This window comes from Cervus canadensis, chromosome 6, assembly GCF_019320065.1.
Source record: "Cervus canadensis isolate Bull #8, Minnesota chromosome 6, ASM1932006v1, whole genome shotgun sequence".
Classification (NCBI taxonomy): Eukaryota; Metazoa; Chordata; class Mammalia; order Artiodactyla; family Cervidae; genus Cervus; species Cervus canadensis.
Genome location: NC_057391.1, coordinates 93747200 through 93764946, shown reverse-complemented (window position 1 = coordinate 93764946; position 17747 = coordinate 93747200). Strand labels below are relative to the sequence as shown.

Genomic DNA, 17747 nt, shown 5'->3' with positions numbered 1-17747 from the left:
CCACAGAGGATGGAGGGAAGCTGCCTTTCTGACATTTAGGGTGATGATCCCCCAGTGCCAAGGCCGAGCATCTGCTTGCTGGCTTGGCCGGGCAGGAGATGTGCGATCATGGGCAAGGTCCTCATTCCTCTGTCTCGTGTGTCCCTGGGGGATGCCTATGTCACAGGTCACCGTGAGGGTTCACTGAATTAACCTATGCACTGGCAAGTACTTAGGATTCCTGTTATTATTAATATCATTAGGTACGAAATGACAGGGCAGGCTGTCTGAGTCATATCTCACATCAAAAAGTTCTGACAGCAACCCTGAAAGGTAGGGTCCCTTATTTAAAAACCTTTATAGATGTATGTGACTGTGCTGGGTCTTAGTTGCAGCTGCGGGATCTTTCGTTGCAACATGCAAACTCCAGGTTGCAACACGTGGGATCTAGTTCCCTGACCAGGAATTGAACCCAGGGCCCCCCGGCATTGGGAACACAGAGTCCTAGCCACTAACCCACCAGGGATGTCCCTCCTTCATTTTAAAGACGAGAAAACCGAGGCTCCGGGAAGCCGAACACCTTGCACGGGCTGGACATGCGCACTTTACCCGTAAACTTTCCCTGTTGCAAGAGGAATGTATGAAGTGCTTATACTGTTTGTCTGTGCTGAGGACTTCCGGAATCAAGAGGTGCCTCGCTGGGGGCTGTGATTCCCCCACCCCGCTGTTGTTTGAAGGACGTGTATGGTGTGGTTCTGCCCTGGGGTGTGAAGCAGGCTTTCCATTCACTTCTGCTGCTGAAATATTGATATGTGAATTGCTTCTGAAGCAGGAGAAATAAAAAGCCACCGTGGAGAACAGATTAGTCTCCTACTTCCCCTTCTCCCCTGGGGCCCCTCTGCCGCAGATGTGCGGGGTGCGGGGGGATGCTGCACCCTGGTGTCGGGGCTTGGGGTCGTTCGGGGCGCTTCTGAGCCCTAATGACTGCGGTCTGCCCACCGCCTTTCTCGGTCTCCCAGGGCTTGTGGCTTTCCTTCCCTCCACTAATGGCTGAAAGCGCGCCTGCTCTGAGGACATTTATGAAACCACTTCCCCCACCCTCATCTCGCCTCGACCCCTGGCTGGATATCTCCTTCCTAAACCCCTTTGCTGACCGTGCCCTCCTGAATGAAGAACGCGGAAGAGCTGGAACCACCCTGCGCCCTCGGACGAGGTCCTTTCCTTTCGTCCCCGAGCTGTACGCAGTCAGAAGAAGACTGCGTGTCCTGGCTAACGCCTGTCCTGCAGTCCAGGCTGACTCATGAACCAAGCCGCTTTCCCTCCGCGAGTGTGGACACTAAATCAGCGCCCGCCAGCGCGGGCGTTGGCATCGCGGCGGAGGCCCCGCTCGGCCGCCTGCCTCGGCCTCAGACAAGCCGAGTGATTCCTGCTCCGCCTCTGTTTGTCTTCCTCCCGGGCGCCACGTGAGGACACAGAGAAGCAGATGATCTCAGGGAGCGCGCAGATCACAGGAGGAAAGCCACAGACAGTCAGTGGTCCCCTGAGGGCCGCGGCTCATCCCGGAGCAGCACTAAAGCTCACGATGGCGTCGCCAACTGCCTGAAACTCCGATTTATGCAGCCCGGCCTTGCCCCGGGGCCGGCGGCGCGGGGGAGCCTGGTGGAGGGCCTCGGGGGGCTCCTCACACCCCCCTTCCTTCCCGTCAGCCTCAGACCTGCCTCCTCTGGGAGAGGCTGCAGTCTCCCTGTTCCCCCGTTCTGGGGGTCCTGGTGCAGGAGAGGCGGGGGGTGGAGGGGGCAGGAAGGGAGGGGCTGTCTTTACTCACTTGTTTTCCACTTTCATTTCGATTAAATTGACATTTTAACGTTGTGGAAGTTTAAGGCGTATCATGTATTTATTTGATACATTTACTTATTGCAAAATGATGACCACCACGGCATTAGCTAACATCTCCATTACACATTATATGCTGCTAAGTCGATTCAGTTGTGTCCAACTCTCTGTGACCCCAGAGACGGCAGCCCACCAGGCTCCCCCGTCCCTGGGATTCTCCCAGCAAGAACACTGGAGTGGGTTGCAATTTCCTTCTCCAGCGCACGAAAGTGAAAAGTGAAGTCGCTCAGTCGTGTCCAACTCTTAGCGACCCTGTGGACTGCAGCCCACCAGGCTCCTCCATCCAAGGGATTTTCCAGGCAAGAGTACTGGAGTGCGGTGCCATCGCCTTCTCTGTACACAGTTATGTGTGTAATTCATATTATGTGTGTAATACCTTACACACTATGTGTGTAATATACACTATATAGTATATATATACACTACTATATATATGAATATGCTATAATAACTTATATGTGAAAAGAATCTGAAAAAGAATGGAGATATGGAGATAGATGTGTGTGTATATGTGTGTGTGTGTGTGTGTGTGTGTGTGTGTGTGTGTGTATGTATGGATGGGTTTTCCAGGTAGCTCTGTGGTAAAGAATCTGCCTGTTGATGCAGGAGACCCAGGAGAGGTGGGTTCAATCCCTATCGGGATGATCCCCTGGAGAAGGAAAGGGCAATCCACTCCAGTATTCTCGCCTGAAAAAATCCCACGGACAGAGGAGCCTGTTGGGCTCACAGGATTGCAAAGAGTCGGGCACGACTGAGCACTCATGTCCGCACGCAGTGCTGTAAGTATGTATAACTGATTCACTTTGCTGTGAATCAAAAATCTCCATTCTTTTTCAGATTCTTTTCCCATGTAGGTTGTTACAGAATATTGAGTAGTGTTCCTGTGCTGTCCACTAGGTCCTTATTGATTATTTTATATACACACTGGTGTGTATATGTTTATCCCAAGCTCCTAAATTTATCACCTCTCCCCAGGTTTCCCCTTTAGTAACCATAAGTTTGATCCCCAGATCTGTGAGTGTGTTTCTGTTTTGTAAGTAAGTTAGAAACAGATTCTTTTGGATCCTTGCGTGTTTGTGTTTAGTCGTGTGTGACCCTTTGCGACCCCGTGGACTGTAGCCCACCAGGCCCCTCTGCCCACGGGATTCTCCAGGCAGGAACACTGGAGTGGGCTGCCTTCCCTTCTCTCCCGACTGGCAGACAGATCCCTTACCAGCTGCGCCGTTTCCCCCTCTTTCACGCCCGCACACTAACCGCGGTCATCACCTCTTCCTTCACCTGCATTTTAAACATAGAACAATCATTATATTTCTTCATGTTGGGTTGCTTTCTTATGTTTGTCTGTATTACAAAGACATAAATTGCTTTCCTTTCACACTGCTGGGAATATCATGTGCCTACATTCATTACTATAGTTTGTTCACTCATATTTTATTGACTGAAGCATTCACTTATGAATCCCTTCCTGGGTGGGTATTGGAAATTCTAACTTACAGGCTATAAAGGAAATTAAAAAAGGGGTAGAATTAAATTTTAAAGTGATGCCTTCTAATCTATAGTATGCTTTCCTTGAAACTCTCACATCCCATCTAGTATAATTTTCTCCTTTTGATTTTCAGAAGACCTCTCTGAACTTGGTTGTGGTTGAACTTGTGAACACATGATGCTCTTTGAGTCCGAGATTGTGGCTTTAAATGATGCTTATGGGGGTTGAATCTCTAGCCTATAACTGATCTTTCAAGCCAGACTGTTTGTAGCTCAGTTTCGTCATTTTATTAGCAGCGTGCTAGGACATTTCTAATGAGCTGCTTTATCTTCGCTTTTGCAGCCTGAATGGGGAGGGAAAAAAACCTTAAAAGCAAATGCATTTCATTTTAATAGCCTTTACTTGAGTTCAAACAACTAAGATTATTAGGAAATACTTTAGAAATTTAATAAAGTTAGAAGTATGAATTCAATCAGTAATATGGAGTTAATAATGATGCCGTTGATTCAAGTGATAGCTCCATTTATACTGGTTTTCCCTATAGGTGGATAACCTACAGATTGTGAATTCCTTTTAATCCTGGTTGTTTGCTGGAGTTTTTCTGATCTAAAGTATCTAGATGGTATCACACCTTAGTCCTGGGCTGTGGGATCCAGCTAGTCTTACCAAGAGCTTGGTGACTTGTGAGAGGCCTTCTTTTTCTCCTTCTTGCTTCTGGTTGTAAATCATATTCCAGCCCTCTGTACCTGTAACAGCCCTTATATTTATTTGTTTTTTTTTTTTTTCAGCCCTTATATTTAAACTCACTTCCCCAAGGCATCTGCTTGTAGAGCCCACTTTACTGAAGACTCGGGTGCACGGGAGAGGGTGCACATCCGAGATCTGAAGCAAGCTAAACCTGGGTACCAGATGGACCTGCTTTATTTAAACAATTATTTACCTGTTTCTGGCTGTCCCGGGTCCTTGTTGCGGCAGGGACTTTCTCCGCTTGCAGAGGGCAAGGGCTGCTCTGCTGCGGCTCGTGGGCTTCTCCCCGTGGGCGCCTCTCGTTGTGGGGAAGCTCTTGGCGAGCGGGGCTTCAGCAGTCGCAGCCTGTGTCTGTGGCCCGCAGGCTTAGCTGCTTGCTGGCGTGTGGGGCCCTTTCAGATCAGGGATTGGACCCGTGTCTCCTGAGTTGCCAGGTGGATGCTCTACCATTGAGCCGCCAGGGAAGCCTGGGCCTGCTTGTTAGAAGTCTTGGGCGTTGTAGTAACTGAGCTCAACTGACACTTGTCCCTTTTGCTTCCTTCTTTTCCTCCTTTTGTCCCCCCCCCCACCCAGTGCTTTCTCTCTCTTTTCTCTGTTCCCTCCCTCTCAGGCTTTAAAATTCACTTTTCCCAGTTTTTATTTATTCTTTAAATTTTTAATGCTGAGCTGTGGAGCAGTCATCCACTCCAGCAGTCCAATAAAGTCCGATGCCTCTATCGACATGTTCAAGGAAGCAGTCTAGATAGGAAAGACTGCTTGGGACTTCCTTGGTGGCCCAGTGGTTAGGACTCCTTGCTTGCAGTGCAGGGGTCATGGGTTCGATCCTCGGTTGGTCAGTGTAGCCAAAAAGGAAGAAAGAAATGACCACTTGTGAGGTCTCTTCTGTCCAAATTCTTGGACAGTGACTAGGCTTCTCCCTCCTCTCTGCCCGGAGGTGAGCACAGGGTCGGTGAGTATGATTGTGTTCGAGGTACCATATGCAGAGGAAAGGACAAAACCGTGGTTTTGGATCAGTCCGGGCTTGAATTCTGAACCCTCCTCTTCCTGGCTGTTGACCACAGACCCTACTTGACATTCCTGAGCCTGTTTCCGTATCTTGAAAGGGGAGGTAATGTGACGTGCTCGCAAGTGTAGAAAGAATAGAATTGAATAACACACAAGTTGTGGAAGGGATTAAAGGGAAGAATGCTTCTAGACCACCTGCCTCAATGCAGACACTCAACCAATGTTAACTTCCTTTCCTTTCAACCGATAGATACTTTCCTTGAGGGTTACATATGTAAACATTAAATATTTATCAATTGCATAATTCAAAGAAAAGAAACTTGAAAAGGAATCTTATGTTGGATTTTTTTTTGATGAAGTCAGTAATTACCCCTTCTTGTCTTTGCTGCAAATCTGTCTATACGCGGCACTGGGTCTGCTTTGGATGTCAACATGCCGTCCTTAGCACAGTGAAGATGGATTGAAGCCAAACTCTTTTCACAGCTTCATAGAAGCTATAAATATTAGGTATTGATGCTGTGATCTGAGGCCACTCAAGTGACTGGGCTCTAGAGCTGTCCCTCTAGAGATATTATTTCTAGGTGGGCCCATCAGAGCTGAATCAATGATGAAGAGATAAAAGTTAAGGCCTGTGGTTGGTCTGATGGCACTCACAGGAGAGTGAAAGTGGGTATTTTACCAGCAGAACGGACTCACCCTCTGTCTTCTGTCTGAAGCAGAGGATTGCAGAGCTGCCAATGAATAAGTGATCTTTGTAAATTAGGCTGATTTAAACCACGGGCAAAGACACATTCCATGCAGCTGGATTTTAAATTCTGGGCTGCCAGGTTTATGTTAGAAACAGTGGCTAGTATAGTATTTCATGTTCTTAGAGGCAGGAAAGAATAAAGACTTGAACAAAAGAGATTTGTTTCTTTTGTCAGTTGTCTAGTGAAGTGAAAGTCACTCAGTCTTTGCCACCCCATGGACTAGTCCATGGAATTCTTCAGGCCAGGATACTGGAGTGGGTAGCCGTTCCCTTCTCCAGGGGATCTTCCCAACCCAGGGATCGAACAATTGTCTAGGGTGTTTGCCAAATCCAGCCAGTAGCCTGTTTATGTACAACTGTGAGCTAAGAATGGTTTTGCATATTTAAAGGGCTATAAAAAGAAAGGCAAAATATGCAGCAGAAACCATATGTGGCCCACAAAACCTAAAATATTTACTGTCTGGCTTTTTCTGGAAATGGGTTGATCCCTGGTCTAAACAGTTGGAAATATCTCAGATCAACGAAGGCAAAATGTAACTAACAATGGTTGACTTTTTCAGTTGTAATCTAATTTGTGGCAACCGCTGTCTGCCCGTTTTAACAAAGCTTAATGGCCATTATTTAGGATGACTGTAATCACATCTCAATATTTAATTGTGTCTGGCAGTATCCACAGGGGGTTGTTAGAGTTTTCGGCAGAGAATGGAGTCTTTCTTCCTTGTTGGAGAAGTAGCTCGTGTTTCTGTCACCTCCCTCTGAAGCCCCCAGCTGTCCCTTCTCCACCACGGCTCACATGGTGGAAATCTCCTCGTCCCCTCTCCCCTGGCTTGAAAGAGATTGGCAGGGCCCACTTGGGAAGAGCTGCGGAGGGATTGTCCACCTTGTTCTGTGCATGCTGAGACTCTGGAAGGATCTAAAGCAGCAGGTGCATAATCAAAGACCCGTGATGTGTATGTGATGAGGAGGTATCAGTCCTGGGCTGAGGGCGTCCGTGGGGGCTGGACCCGAACAAACCGAACCTCCTGGAAGAACTGGGGCCCAGATTAGACCCTGAATGAGGGGCACCTTTGTGGGAGAGCAAAGCAGAGGTTCAGGGGTGTGAGGGGATGTCTCCTAGAGCATCCTGCCCGGGGCTGAGGCTTTCCCAGTCGTGTGAGGTGAGGTTGGAGCATCAGTGTGGTCAAGTCATTGGGAATTTTAAGGTGTATGAAATTCCAATTCCAGTAGCCAGTGAGGAGTCACTGTCATTTATTTTAAAAAAGAGGTGTGTGTGTGTGTGTTGGGGGCACAGTGAAATGACAGTCACACAACTGGCAGCTCTTTGTTAAGCCTTGCTCCAGTGCTAGGCACCCGCTTAAGCGTGTTACATCGATCATCTAATTTCATCCTCACAATAACTCCGTAGGGGAGGAATCATCACCTCCAGCTTGCAGATGAGGAAATTTAGGCTTAGAGGGGTGAACATAACTTGCCCAAGGTTCTGAGGTGAGTAAGGGGTACAGCCACGGCCCCACGACCTGGGAGTCCCAGCTCTCAACTCCCGAAACCAGCTCCATGTAAAACACTCCAACAAAACAGACGAGAGCGGAAAGGAACTGAAATCCTGTCTTCCAAGAACAACCGCTTGGGTGCCAGTCCTCACAGACAGCTTTCCATGGATACGCACAAGACGTGTGCGTTCTGCGTAACCTGTGCCAGGACTGGGTAAATCCTGCGTGCGTGCTAAGCTGCTTCATTTGTATCCTCTGCAACCTTTGTGATCCTATGGGTCATAGCCCATCGGGCTCCTCTGTTCGTGGGATTTTCCAGGCAAGAACACTGGAGTGGGTTGCCATGCCCTTCTCCGGGGGATCTTCCTGACCCAGGGATTGAACCTGTGTCTCTCATGTCTCCTGCGTTGGCAGACGGGTTCTTTACCACTGAGCCAGCTGGGAATCTTACACCCGCAAATTTTACATAAATGACAACATATCAGGTTCCCCCTCCCACTTAAAACTAATTGTTTACTTTTAATAAGTGAGTGTATAGTGTTATAAAAAATTCTACTAAGTAGATTTGAAGATCTAATTGGCTTTACTCAATGATTTATGAATCGGGCAGATCTCATCTAGCATCTGGAGGTATGCTCCCAGGGTCTGTACAAAATGGATGGTTTTTATAGGACAAGAGAACTATTATGAAAAAAGATGTCATATTTAGTGAAGTAACTCAGACAGAGAAAGACAAATTGTATATGTCACTTATGTGTGTGTGCTAAGTAGCTTCAGTCTGGTCCAACTCTTTGTGACCCTGTGGACTGTAGCCCTCCAGGCTCCTCTGTCTGTGGGATTCTCCAGGCAAGAAGACTGAAGTGGGTTGCCCTTTCCTTCTTCAGGAGGTCTTCCCGACTGGGGATTGAATTTCCGTCTCCTGTGTCTGCAATGACAGGCAGATTCTTTACCACTAGCACCACCTGGAAAGCCCGATATCATGTATATGTGGAATCTAAAGATAATACAAAAGAGTCTATATATAAGGCAGATATAGACTCACAGACACAGAAAGCAAACTTGTGGTTACAGAAGGGACAAATGGGGAGGATGGGGTTAACAGATGCAGACTACTCTGCATAAAATCGATGAGCAGAGGGATTTAGCACATGGAACTGTATTCTTGTAATGGCCTATAACGGAATACAATAAAGAAAAAAAAAAAAACCGAATCACCTCCTGTACACCAGAAACTAACATAGTATTGTAAATCCACGGCACTTCACTAAAAGAAAAGAATAAATATCAGAAAGATTACATTTCCGGAGCAGGTTGAAGCTGCAGTGACGTCAGGTATGAAGCGCAGGTTTGGGACATGTGGTCTAGCATAGGTGGTGCAGTTTTGGGCTGTGCTTTCCTCTCTAACCGTAGAATTTCACGTTGTGACTGTACTTGTGTCCGCATAACCTGTCCTCTAGAGACCACTGCAGGTTCTTGAGCAAGGAAGTCTCGGTAAACTTCGTCACTGAGTCTCACGCTTTCTCACTTTCCTTGCAGCACGCTCTTGACGCGGACAACGCAGGAGTGAGCCCGATAGGAAACTCTTCCAACAACAGCAGTCACTGGGACCTCGGAAGTGCCTTTTTCTTTGCTGGAACTGTCATCACCACCATAGGTATCCATGTGTTTGCAAGTATCTTTTCCCCGGCAGGCCCTCCTGAATAACGGCACTAAAATCAACAGTTCGTCCGCATAGAGTATATGACTGCTGGGGGTTCAAAGGAGGCTTCCCCAACACTGTCAGATTATTGCAGTACTTGTGTGGTGGCTTTCAATAAAAGGCAAAGTAGAATGAACTGTTTCAGTTTTCAAAATGAAAGTCTAGGGGACCTTTAGTTTAAATGGACCTCATGGGAAGGTTAAAGTGAAAAAAAATCAGTCTCTGAATTGGTCGGTTGAACTCAGATTGCTCAGTTGAGTTCAAATTCCTTTTTAAAAAATGTACTTATTAAACTTATTCATGAAGGAACCAAACTGTTCTACAAAGTTTGTTATGAAAAACAGCAGTCTCTGCCCTTCTCTCTTTTTTTAACCTCCCCTGGTTACATTGCTTTCATCTCTTTTGCTTGATTATTTTGATCTCCATGTCTTTAAATATCACATTTGTGCTGCACTTCCCAAATTTTATTTTAGTGATGATTTCTTGACTTCCCATTGAGGAAGATGAGGAATTAGTTCCCTTTCTTCGTCCCTGCCCACTGTAGAAGGGCTCTCTTCCTGTCCTCCTTCCTTTTTTATGGTTTAATTAGATCAAAAGTGAATGCTTGCATTACTTTGCTAGGTAAATGCTCTTCACAGCTGATCATAGCTGAGCTCTGATTACCTACTTCCTGCATCAAGTTTTGTTCTTAATGTATTTCTGTGTGTCTTTTATCTGATCCTCGGGGAGTCTTGTATTTTTGTCCTAGGTGTTAAATGGTTTGTCATATGGGTTAACTTTATAATTATAATCACATATAATAACCTTAGGGTTCAAATCTTTAAGCTGTATTTATTAGCCCTCTATTATGGATGATGACATCTCTTTCTCCACCATACAGTTTCAGTTGAGGCCATCCCATCAGTGTTTACTTGTACATTATTAAATATGCTTAAGCTTCTGTCAGACAACTTGCCCATTTTAAATAATAACTCTTGGCTCTCAGCTATCATATTCAATGCAGTCAGGGAACTTACTCAGCATCTCAACTTCTTTTCCTCTTCCGCTATCAATTATTAGTCATTGTAATATTCTGTAACATCAGGGTGCATATTTCACATTCTGTTTTGCTGCCTGGGCACTCCCATTTGTGTTACTCATAGTTCTACGGTTAAATATTGTCAGTGTTCGTCTCTAGCCTTGGATTACATCATGGTTTTGCCATTGCTTTTGTCAATGGCATTGTTTGGCTAAAACTTAAGAATGGCTCCTGGGAGCAATATTCCCTGGGTGTTTGCATTGTTCAAGATGGTAGCCTTACACTTGAAGGGCAGTTTGGCTGGAAACAAAATCCGTGGCTCACATTGTTTTTTAAGGATCTTGTTGGTTACTCTGTTTCCCCCTCTGCTTATGTAGTGGTGGAGAGACCTAATGCCAGGCAATTTCCCCCCTTTTATCAGTACAAGTGACTTGATCTTTTTTCTCAGCTGCTCAAATGATTATTTCTTTATCATTTGTCTGATAAAGCTACTAGGTTGCGTCCCTTTTATTTCAGGAAAGCTGTCTTGATTGTCATTTTGAAACATTTTCTCCGCCGTATGGTTTTGGTTCTGTTCTTTAGGGATTCCAATTATACATCTATCCTTACTTCTTTCCATGTCTTCTATACTAGTATTTTCCCTCCACTCCTTTTTAACCCTTAAAATAGGTTTTCAATTTCTTTTTTAAATTTTAAATTATTTATTTTAATTGGAGGCTAGTTACTTTACAATCTTGTAGTGGTTTTGGCCAAACATTGACATGAATCAGCCATGGGTGTGCATGTGTTCCCCATCCTGAACCCCCCTCCCCTCTCCCTCCCCATCCCATCCCTCAGGACGACCCCCTCAGGGTCATCCCAGTGCAAATGCTTTGAGTGACCGGCTTCATGCATTGAACTTGCACTGGTCATCTATTTTACATATGATAATATACATGTTTCAATGCTATTCTCTCAAATCATCCCACCCTCGCCTTCTCCCACAGAGTCTGATAGACTGTTCTATACATCTGTGTTCTCCTTCGCTGTCCCGCATATAGGGTAATCGTCTTTCTAAATTCCATATATATGCATTAATATACTGTATTGTATATTATATGCTATAATATATTATATTGTTTTTCTTTCTGACTTACTTGCACTCTGTATAATGGGCTCCAGTTTCATCCATCTCATTAGAACTGATTCAAATGTATTCTTTTTAATGGCTGAGTAATATTCCATAGTGTATATGCACCACAGCTTCCTTATCCATTCGTCTGCTGATGGGCATCTAGGTTGCTTCCATGTCCTGGCTATTATAAACAGTGCTGCAATGAACATTGGGGTACACATGTCTCTTTCAGATCTGGTTTCCTTGGTGTGTATGCCCAGCAGTAGGATTGCTGGGTCATATGACAGTTCTATTTCCAGCTTTTTAAGGAATCTCCACACTGTTCTCCATGGTGGCTGTACTAGTTTGCATTCCCACCAACAGTGTAAGAGGGTTCCCCTTTTCTCCACACCCTCTCCAGCATTTATTGCTTGTAGACTTTTGGATAGCAGCCATTCTGACTGGCGTGTAATGGTACCTCATTGTGGTTTTGATTTGCATTTCTCTGATAATGAGTGACGTTGAGCATCTTTTCATGTGTTTGTTAGCCATCTGTATGTCTTCTTTGGAGAAATGTCTGTTTAGTTCTTTGGCCCACTTTTTGATTGGGTCATTTATTTTTCTGGAATTGAGCTGCATGAACTGCTTGTATATTTTGGAGACTAATTTTTTGTCAGTTGTTTCATTTGTTATTACTTTCTCCCATTCTGAAGGCTGCCTTTTCACCTTGCTTATAGTTTCCTTCATTGTGCAAACTTTTTTAAGTTTAATTAGGTCCCCTTTGTTCGTTTTTGTTCTTATTTCCATTACTCTGGGAGGTGGGTCATATCAACTACTTGATTTCATCCTCTCTTCTTTGTGTGTGTGTGTGTGTTTTCACAGTGCTTACCTCCTCCATGCACATTTTCCAATTTTATTTTCATTTCTGTGATCATTAGGGGACTTTTTTCTTTCCTATTTTTACCCCTGAATTCCATTAGCTTAGCTCACATTTCATCTACACTTGTTACCTCATCATCTTCTCCCTGATTTCTTGCATCTTTGTGGTTTCTCTGTGATGATTCTGAGAGGCGATTACTTCATAGTTGTTTACAGTTTTGTCTGTTGGGGCGGCATCTTTCTGGCGAGTGTCTTTCCTTCACTGGAAAGTTTTGCTGCTCTTTCACTTTTTTTTTTTTAATGGAAGCTTTATCTTCATGCCCAGCCGGTTTCTTTTGATGCCAAACAAACTGGATATTCCTGGACCAGCTCTCTGCTGAAATTTTCCGTGGGGCTGGAAGAGGAGAGCAGGGAGAAGCCGGTAACCTTTCTGGAGGCACAGGCCAAGACGCCCCGCTTTGCCGCTGCCAGTGAGGCGGAGCGCCCCCTGCAGACCCGGCCCATCTGTGTTCCTCTCTGCCCAGTGCTGCCTCTTCTGTTTTCCTGGACCAGGTCAAGCTCAGGAAGGCTTCTGCAGCTCTTCCTGTTCACACTATATTTCACACTTGGTGCAAACAGGGATATAGCTTTTGAAGTTCAAGGTGAGACCCTCACTTTCATAATTGGATTTTTACTGACACTTTCTGAGATTTGCCACCAATGGGCCCTTAAATCATTCTCTGTACTTCTTTTCTATATTTTTTCCCATGTTGCCTCTGCAATCTCAGCTTCTCTGGGTAACCCTGACATGTATGGTGGAATCTGTAGATCGCATCCCTCTCCCAGCTCTGCTGAAAAAGAGTTTGGGAGTTATTTGCCCTCATTTAGTAGTGAAGTCACATTGCAATAAAAGTTCTCATTCAGAAGAATGGGACACACACAGCCATCACCAGTTCATAGCAGTGATGGCCAAACAGAGGGAGACTCTTCTGCACTCAGTGGCAGGATTCTTGCATTAACATTTGTTTATATTCTGTGGGAGGAAATCTCTCTTGTAGTTCAAATCTCTCAAATCTCATAACTTTCTGAGGCCTTCTGTGAGGTTTTTCCTTCCCACTACTTTTCATAGCCACACATTAGGTGGGTGTTGGAGGGTATGCTTTTTTGGAGGGAATGCATCTTTGGTGATTATCTTCCTATTGGAGCAAGTTTCAGAAGCTCTGGGTTGTTTTAGAGGCAGGGGTTTTGTCTAGGTTATAGACCTCATCTTCAGAACCTGTATGATTTTTGCGTTGTTGCAATCAAGAAAGTTACGTGCGATAAGGAAACTTGGAGTGAGAGAGAACTGTCATTCCTTTTTAGAAAGTCTCATAATATAATTTCTGGCATACTAGGTTTGTAGTTACAAATCTGCAAGTGTATTAAGATCAACTATTCCAAACAGTAGAGGTAAATATTACACTAGTAAGTCTGGGGCCTGGAAGCCTTTCAGACACTCCAGACCGGATTAGGTCATATTTGTCCTCAATCCCATAGCATCCAACGAAGGATGCAGGATGACACGGCACCATTTGATGTAAGGGCAAGAAGTGCCATCCAGCTCAGCACCCCCGAGGGCATCGCTGCCGCAGACCAGAGAAGACCAGCGTCAGGTTACACTGTGTGCAAGCGGTCTGGATATTAAGATGGGGAAATGTGTCACGTGGCTTTGGGGGATTTACGGTGAAGTAAGTCAGAAGGAGAAAGACAAATAGCATATGATGTCACTTACGTGTGGAATCTAATACATGGCACAGATGAACCTGTCTACAAAACAGAAACAGACTGACGCAGAGACTTGTGGTTGCCAAGGGGGAGGGGGAGGGAGGTGCTGGGAGTTTGGGGTTAGTAGATCCAAGAGATTATGTATAGTTGGGTGAGCTTCGAGGTCCTGTATAGCACAGGGAGCTCTATTCAATATGCTATGGTAAACCATAATGGAAAAGAATATTTAAAAATGTGTGTATATGTATGTGTGTATGTATAACTGAATCACTTGGCTATACATCAGAAATTAACGCCTTATAAGTAGCTATAGCAAAAGCAAAGCAAAGTGAAGTCACTCAGTCGTGTCCGACTTTTTGCAACCCCATGGGCTGTAGCCCACCAGGCTCCTTCATCCATGGGATTTTCCAGGCAAGAGTACCGGAGTGGGTTGCCATTTGCTTCTCCAGGGGATCCTTCCCAACCCAGGGATCGAACCCGGGTCTCCCACATTGTAGGCAGACATTTTTACTGTCTGAGCCACGGGGGCAGACTCATAAGTAACTATACTTAAATTTAAAAACTAAAATTAAATTAGAACCATAAAAAAAGAAATTCAACGATGTGCATGTGTGTGGTCACAGTCCTGAGCTCAGAGACTGACAGGATTTCTGGATTAGGCCAGTAAGCGAGTGGATTCCTGCAGGGGCTTTTGCGTGAGTTTTGGAGGAATTGACTTCTTTTCCTTACTGGAGGTAAATCGGGAAAAAGGCAAGCCCAGGACCCTGCCGTTCATTTCCTTCCCTCGAGGGGTTTTTCTGCCTAGAGTTCAGCTGATAGTGAAGAAGCCGAGTAACAGAAGAGGAGGCATGAGTGAGGCCCCGCTTGCCCCCTCTGAGCTGGGGGCGAAGCTGCCCATAGAGAGTTAATACGTGTAAACACCCTGCTCTGGGGTCCATCGTGCATTGGGTTTTCTCTCACCTAATGAAAAATCCTGACAAATGCACACTTAGGGCTCAGAGATCACAGAGGGCCACTAGCCACCCTCTGATTTCAGAGCCCGGGCCGGACCCTGCTGGCCACTGTGGCTGCCGCCGCCTCCTCCTTCAGGCTCCTTGCTCTTGGTTTCAGGTCTTAGATGGAGATTCCTATTGGATCAGCCCCTAGGTTTCCACGTGCTGGTGTCCTGGCAACCTGGGATGCTGTTGCCTCTGTAGTGGGGGCATGGATACTGTGTCACAGCTGGGCAAAGTCCCGGGACCTTCCCCAAAATCTGAGGGAAGATAGAGCCTGAACAGGAAACTGCTGCACAACAAGCAGGAGACAAATACAAACAAAAATAAAAGCCGACCCAAACCCCGAGCCCGCTTCAGGATCACGGCTCAGTGTTCGTATTAGGGATTGCGTTCTTTTCTATTCAATGGAAAAAACACTCCCCCCCCACCCCGCCCCAACTCTCTGCCTTAATTGAAAAATAATGTGTTGTGAGTTGAACACCATTTAGCTGGCTAAATTTTGACTGCAGGGTGGAAGGTTTTAGAAAGTCACACCATTAGAAATTTCTAAATAAAACAGGAGTACAGTATTAGTAAGAATAATAAGGTGAGGAGATGATGTTTTCTCATAGTTATTTAGTGGCAAATTCACTCATTACAAATGGTAGCAAGGCTTATAAGAACACTAAGAGCCTGCTAATCTTTCTTGTTCTTCCTGAGAGATTTTCCATTATTGAGAACTCAGGCAGTAGGGCAGTTGGAGCCGAGGAGCTTTTTCATTACTTGGGAAACATGCGCACATTAGCGTGTTTGCTTGAGTTCACATAATGTGAACGTAATTCTGTAAACATTGCCCCATATTACTAAGGTTCTTCGGAAAAACATAATCTTTGATGGGTTCCGTTGGATCTATTATCAACCCTGTAATCACGTGTCGTTGCAGGCTTAAGTGGTTTTTACTTCTGTGATAGTGTGATATCACAATGAAAATCTTTGTTCTCGAAGGGTGATCTTCATCTCTGCTTGTTTTCTTGGCAAGATCCCCCAGGGGATGCCTTGTCAAAGGACCTGAACCTTTTAAAGGCTTGCCAAATCGCTCTCCAGAAAGACTCTCCTGAGCCACGTGAGGTTATGTGCTATTCAGACACAAAAAATGTGCTCATTATGTAGAATGCGTATACAGAGATCTTAGGAATAATAGTCTTTTCCTGAAAAGCAGTGATACTGCTCAGTAACAGAGGTCCCTTTTATCTGAAGATATCAAAGCACTTTTTTTTTTGGACAAGGTTTTCTTGTGCTCAGCTGTACAGGAAGATCTACAAATGTGCGGCAACAGGGGGACACGTTCAGGCTCTTCTCCAAACCCGGAGTCACGCCAGGAGAAGACTACACTGCTGTCCTTGTTGAGGTCACCCTGCACCCTGTCCCCTTTCTCAGTAACTAATTCTCAGTTGTTGACTGTGTGGGTGGGTCTCCAGGAGCTATACTTCTTCCTCAGCTGGAAGAAGCTCTGTGCAGATTCTTCCCACAAAACATCATTTGTGGAAGGGCAGACAATGATTTGAGTTCTCACCAACAGCTCTAGAATCCAATTAGATTTCCTCTTTGAAGCTTTTTTTTTTTTTGTCCTTGCCACTCAGCATTTGGGATCTTATTTCCTTGACCTTGGATCAAATCCATGTCCCCTGCAGGGAAAGCACAGAGTCCTAACCACTAGACCCCCAGGAAATTCCCCATTTGAGGCATTTTTGGATTAGGTCACTTGACTCGACCCACATCCTAGAGAGCCCCTCCTCAGGTCCCAGATGGTAACCAGTAACTGTGTCCCTCACCTGGAACTCAATTAAGAGTTGTTGGACTTCCCTGGTGGTACAGTGGATAAGAATCCGCCTGCCAATGTGACTGCAGCCATGAAATTCAAAGACACTTGCTCCTTGGAAGAAAAGTTATGACCAAACCAGACAGCATGTTAAAAAGCAGAGACATTACTTTGCCAACAAAGGTCCCTCTAGTCAAGGCTATGGTTTGTTCCTGTAGTCATGTATGGATGTGAGAGTTGGACTGTGAAGAAAGCTGAGCACAAAAGAATTGATGCTTTTGAACTGTGGTGTTGGAGAAGACTCTTGAGAGTCCCTTGGACTGCAAGGAGATCCAACCAGTCCATCCTAAAGGAGATCAGTCCTGGGTGTTCATTGGAAGGACTGATGCTGAAGCTGAAACTCCAATACTTTGACCACCTGATGGGAAGAACTGACTAATTTGAAAAGACCCTAATGCTGGGAAAGATTGAAGGTGGGAGGAGAAGGGGATGACAGAGGATGAGATGGTTGGACAGCATCACCAACTCGATGAACATGAGTTTGAGTAAACTGCGGAAGTTGGTGATGGACAGGGAAGCCTAGAGTGCTGTAGTCCATGGGGTCACAGAGTCGGACACGACTGAGCAACTGAACTGAACCAAACTGAATGTAGGCGACATGGGTTCAGTCCCCGGTCCGGGAGGATACCACATACCACAGAGCAACTAAGTCCATGCATCACAAGTACTGAGCCTCGTGCTGCAACTACTGAAGCTCAAGCTCAAGCTGTGCTCTGCAACAAGAGAAGCCTTGGCAACGAGAGGCCCTAGCATGGCAGCTAGAGAGTAGCCCCCATCCGCAGTAACTAGAGAAAGTCCATTCGCAGCAGCAAAGACCCAGCACAACAACAACATCATCAAAGTATTGTACCTGCCAAGGTACCAAGGCACCTGTTCCACCTGGCTAGCACTTGGATTGGATGCTTGGCTTATGGCTTTGGAAATAACAGTCACTGTGGCTAACGTTTACTGGGATGTTAAGGAAATCAAGTAGTTCCTACTAAGGAAACCAATCCTGAATATTCATTGGAAGGACTGATGTTGACGCTGAATCTCCAATACTTTGGCCACCTGATACAAAGAGTTGACTCATTTGAAAAGACCCTGATGCTGGGAAAGATTGAAGGCGGGAGGA

General features: G+C 45.5%; 1 protein-coding gene across 3 annotated transcripts in view; it reads left to right on the top strand.

Annotated features, from left to right (window-relative positions):
• KCNK10 (potassium two pore domain channel subfamily K member 10) overlaps positions 1-17747 on the top strand; it is a 150508-nt gene that overhangs the window by 87675 nt on the left and 45086 nt on the right. For all 3 annotated transcript variants that reach the window (XR_006270150.1, XM_043472716.1, XM_043472715.1), the window contains exon 3: positions 8885-9002. Coding sequence is in view for 2 of the 3 variants with exons in the window: in XM_043472716.1 (XP_043328651.1) it covers positions 8885-9002 (118 nt within the window). In the remaining variant the exon portion in view is untranslated. The remainder of the gene's footprint in view (positions 1-8884; positions 9003-17747) is intronic.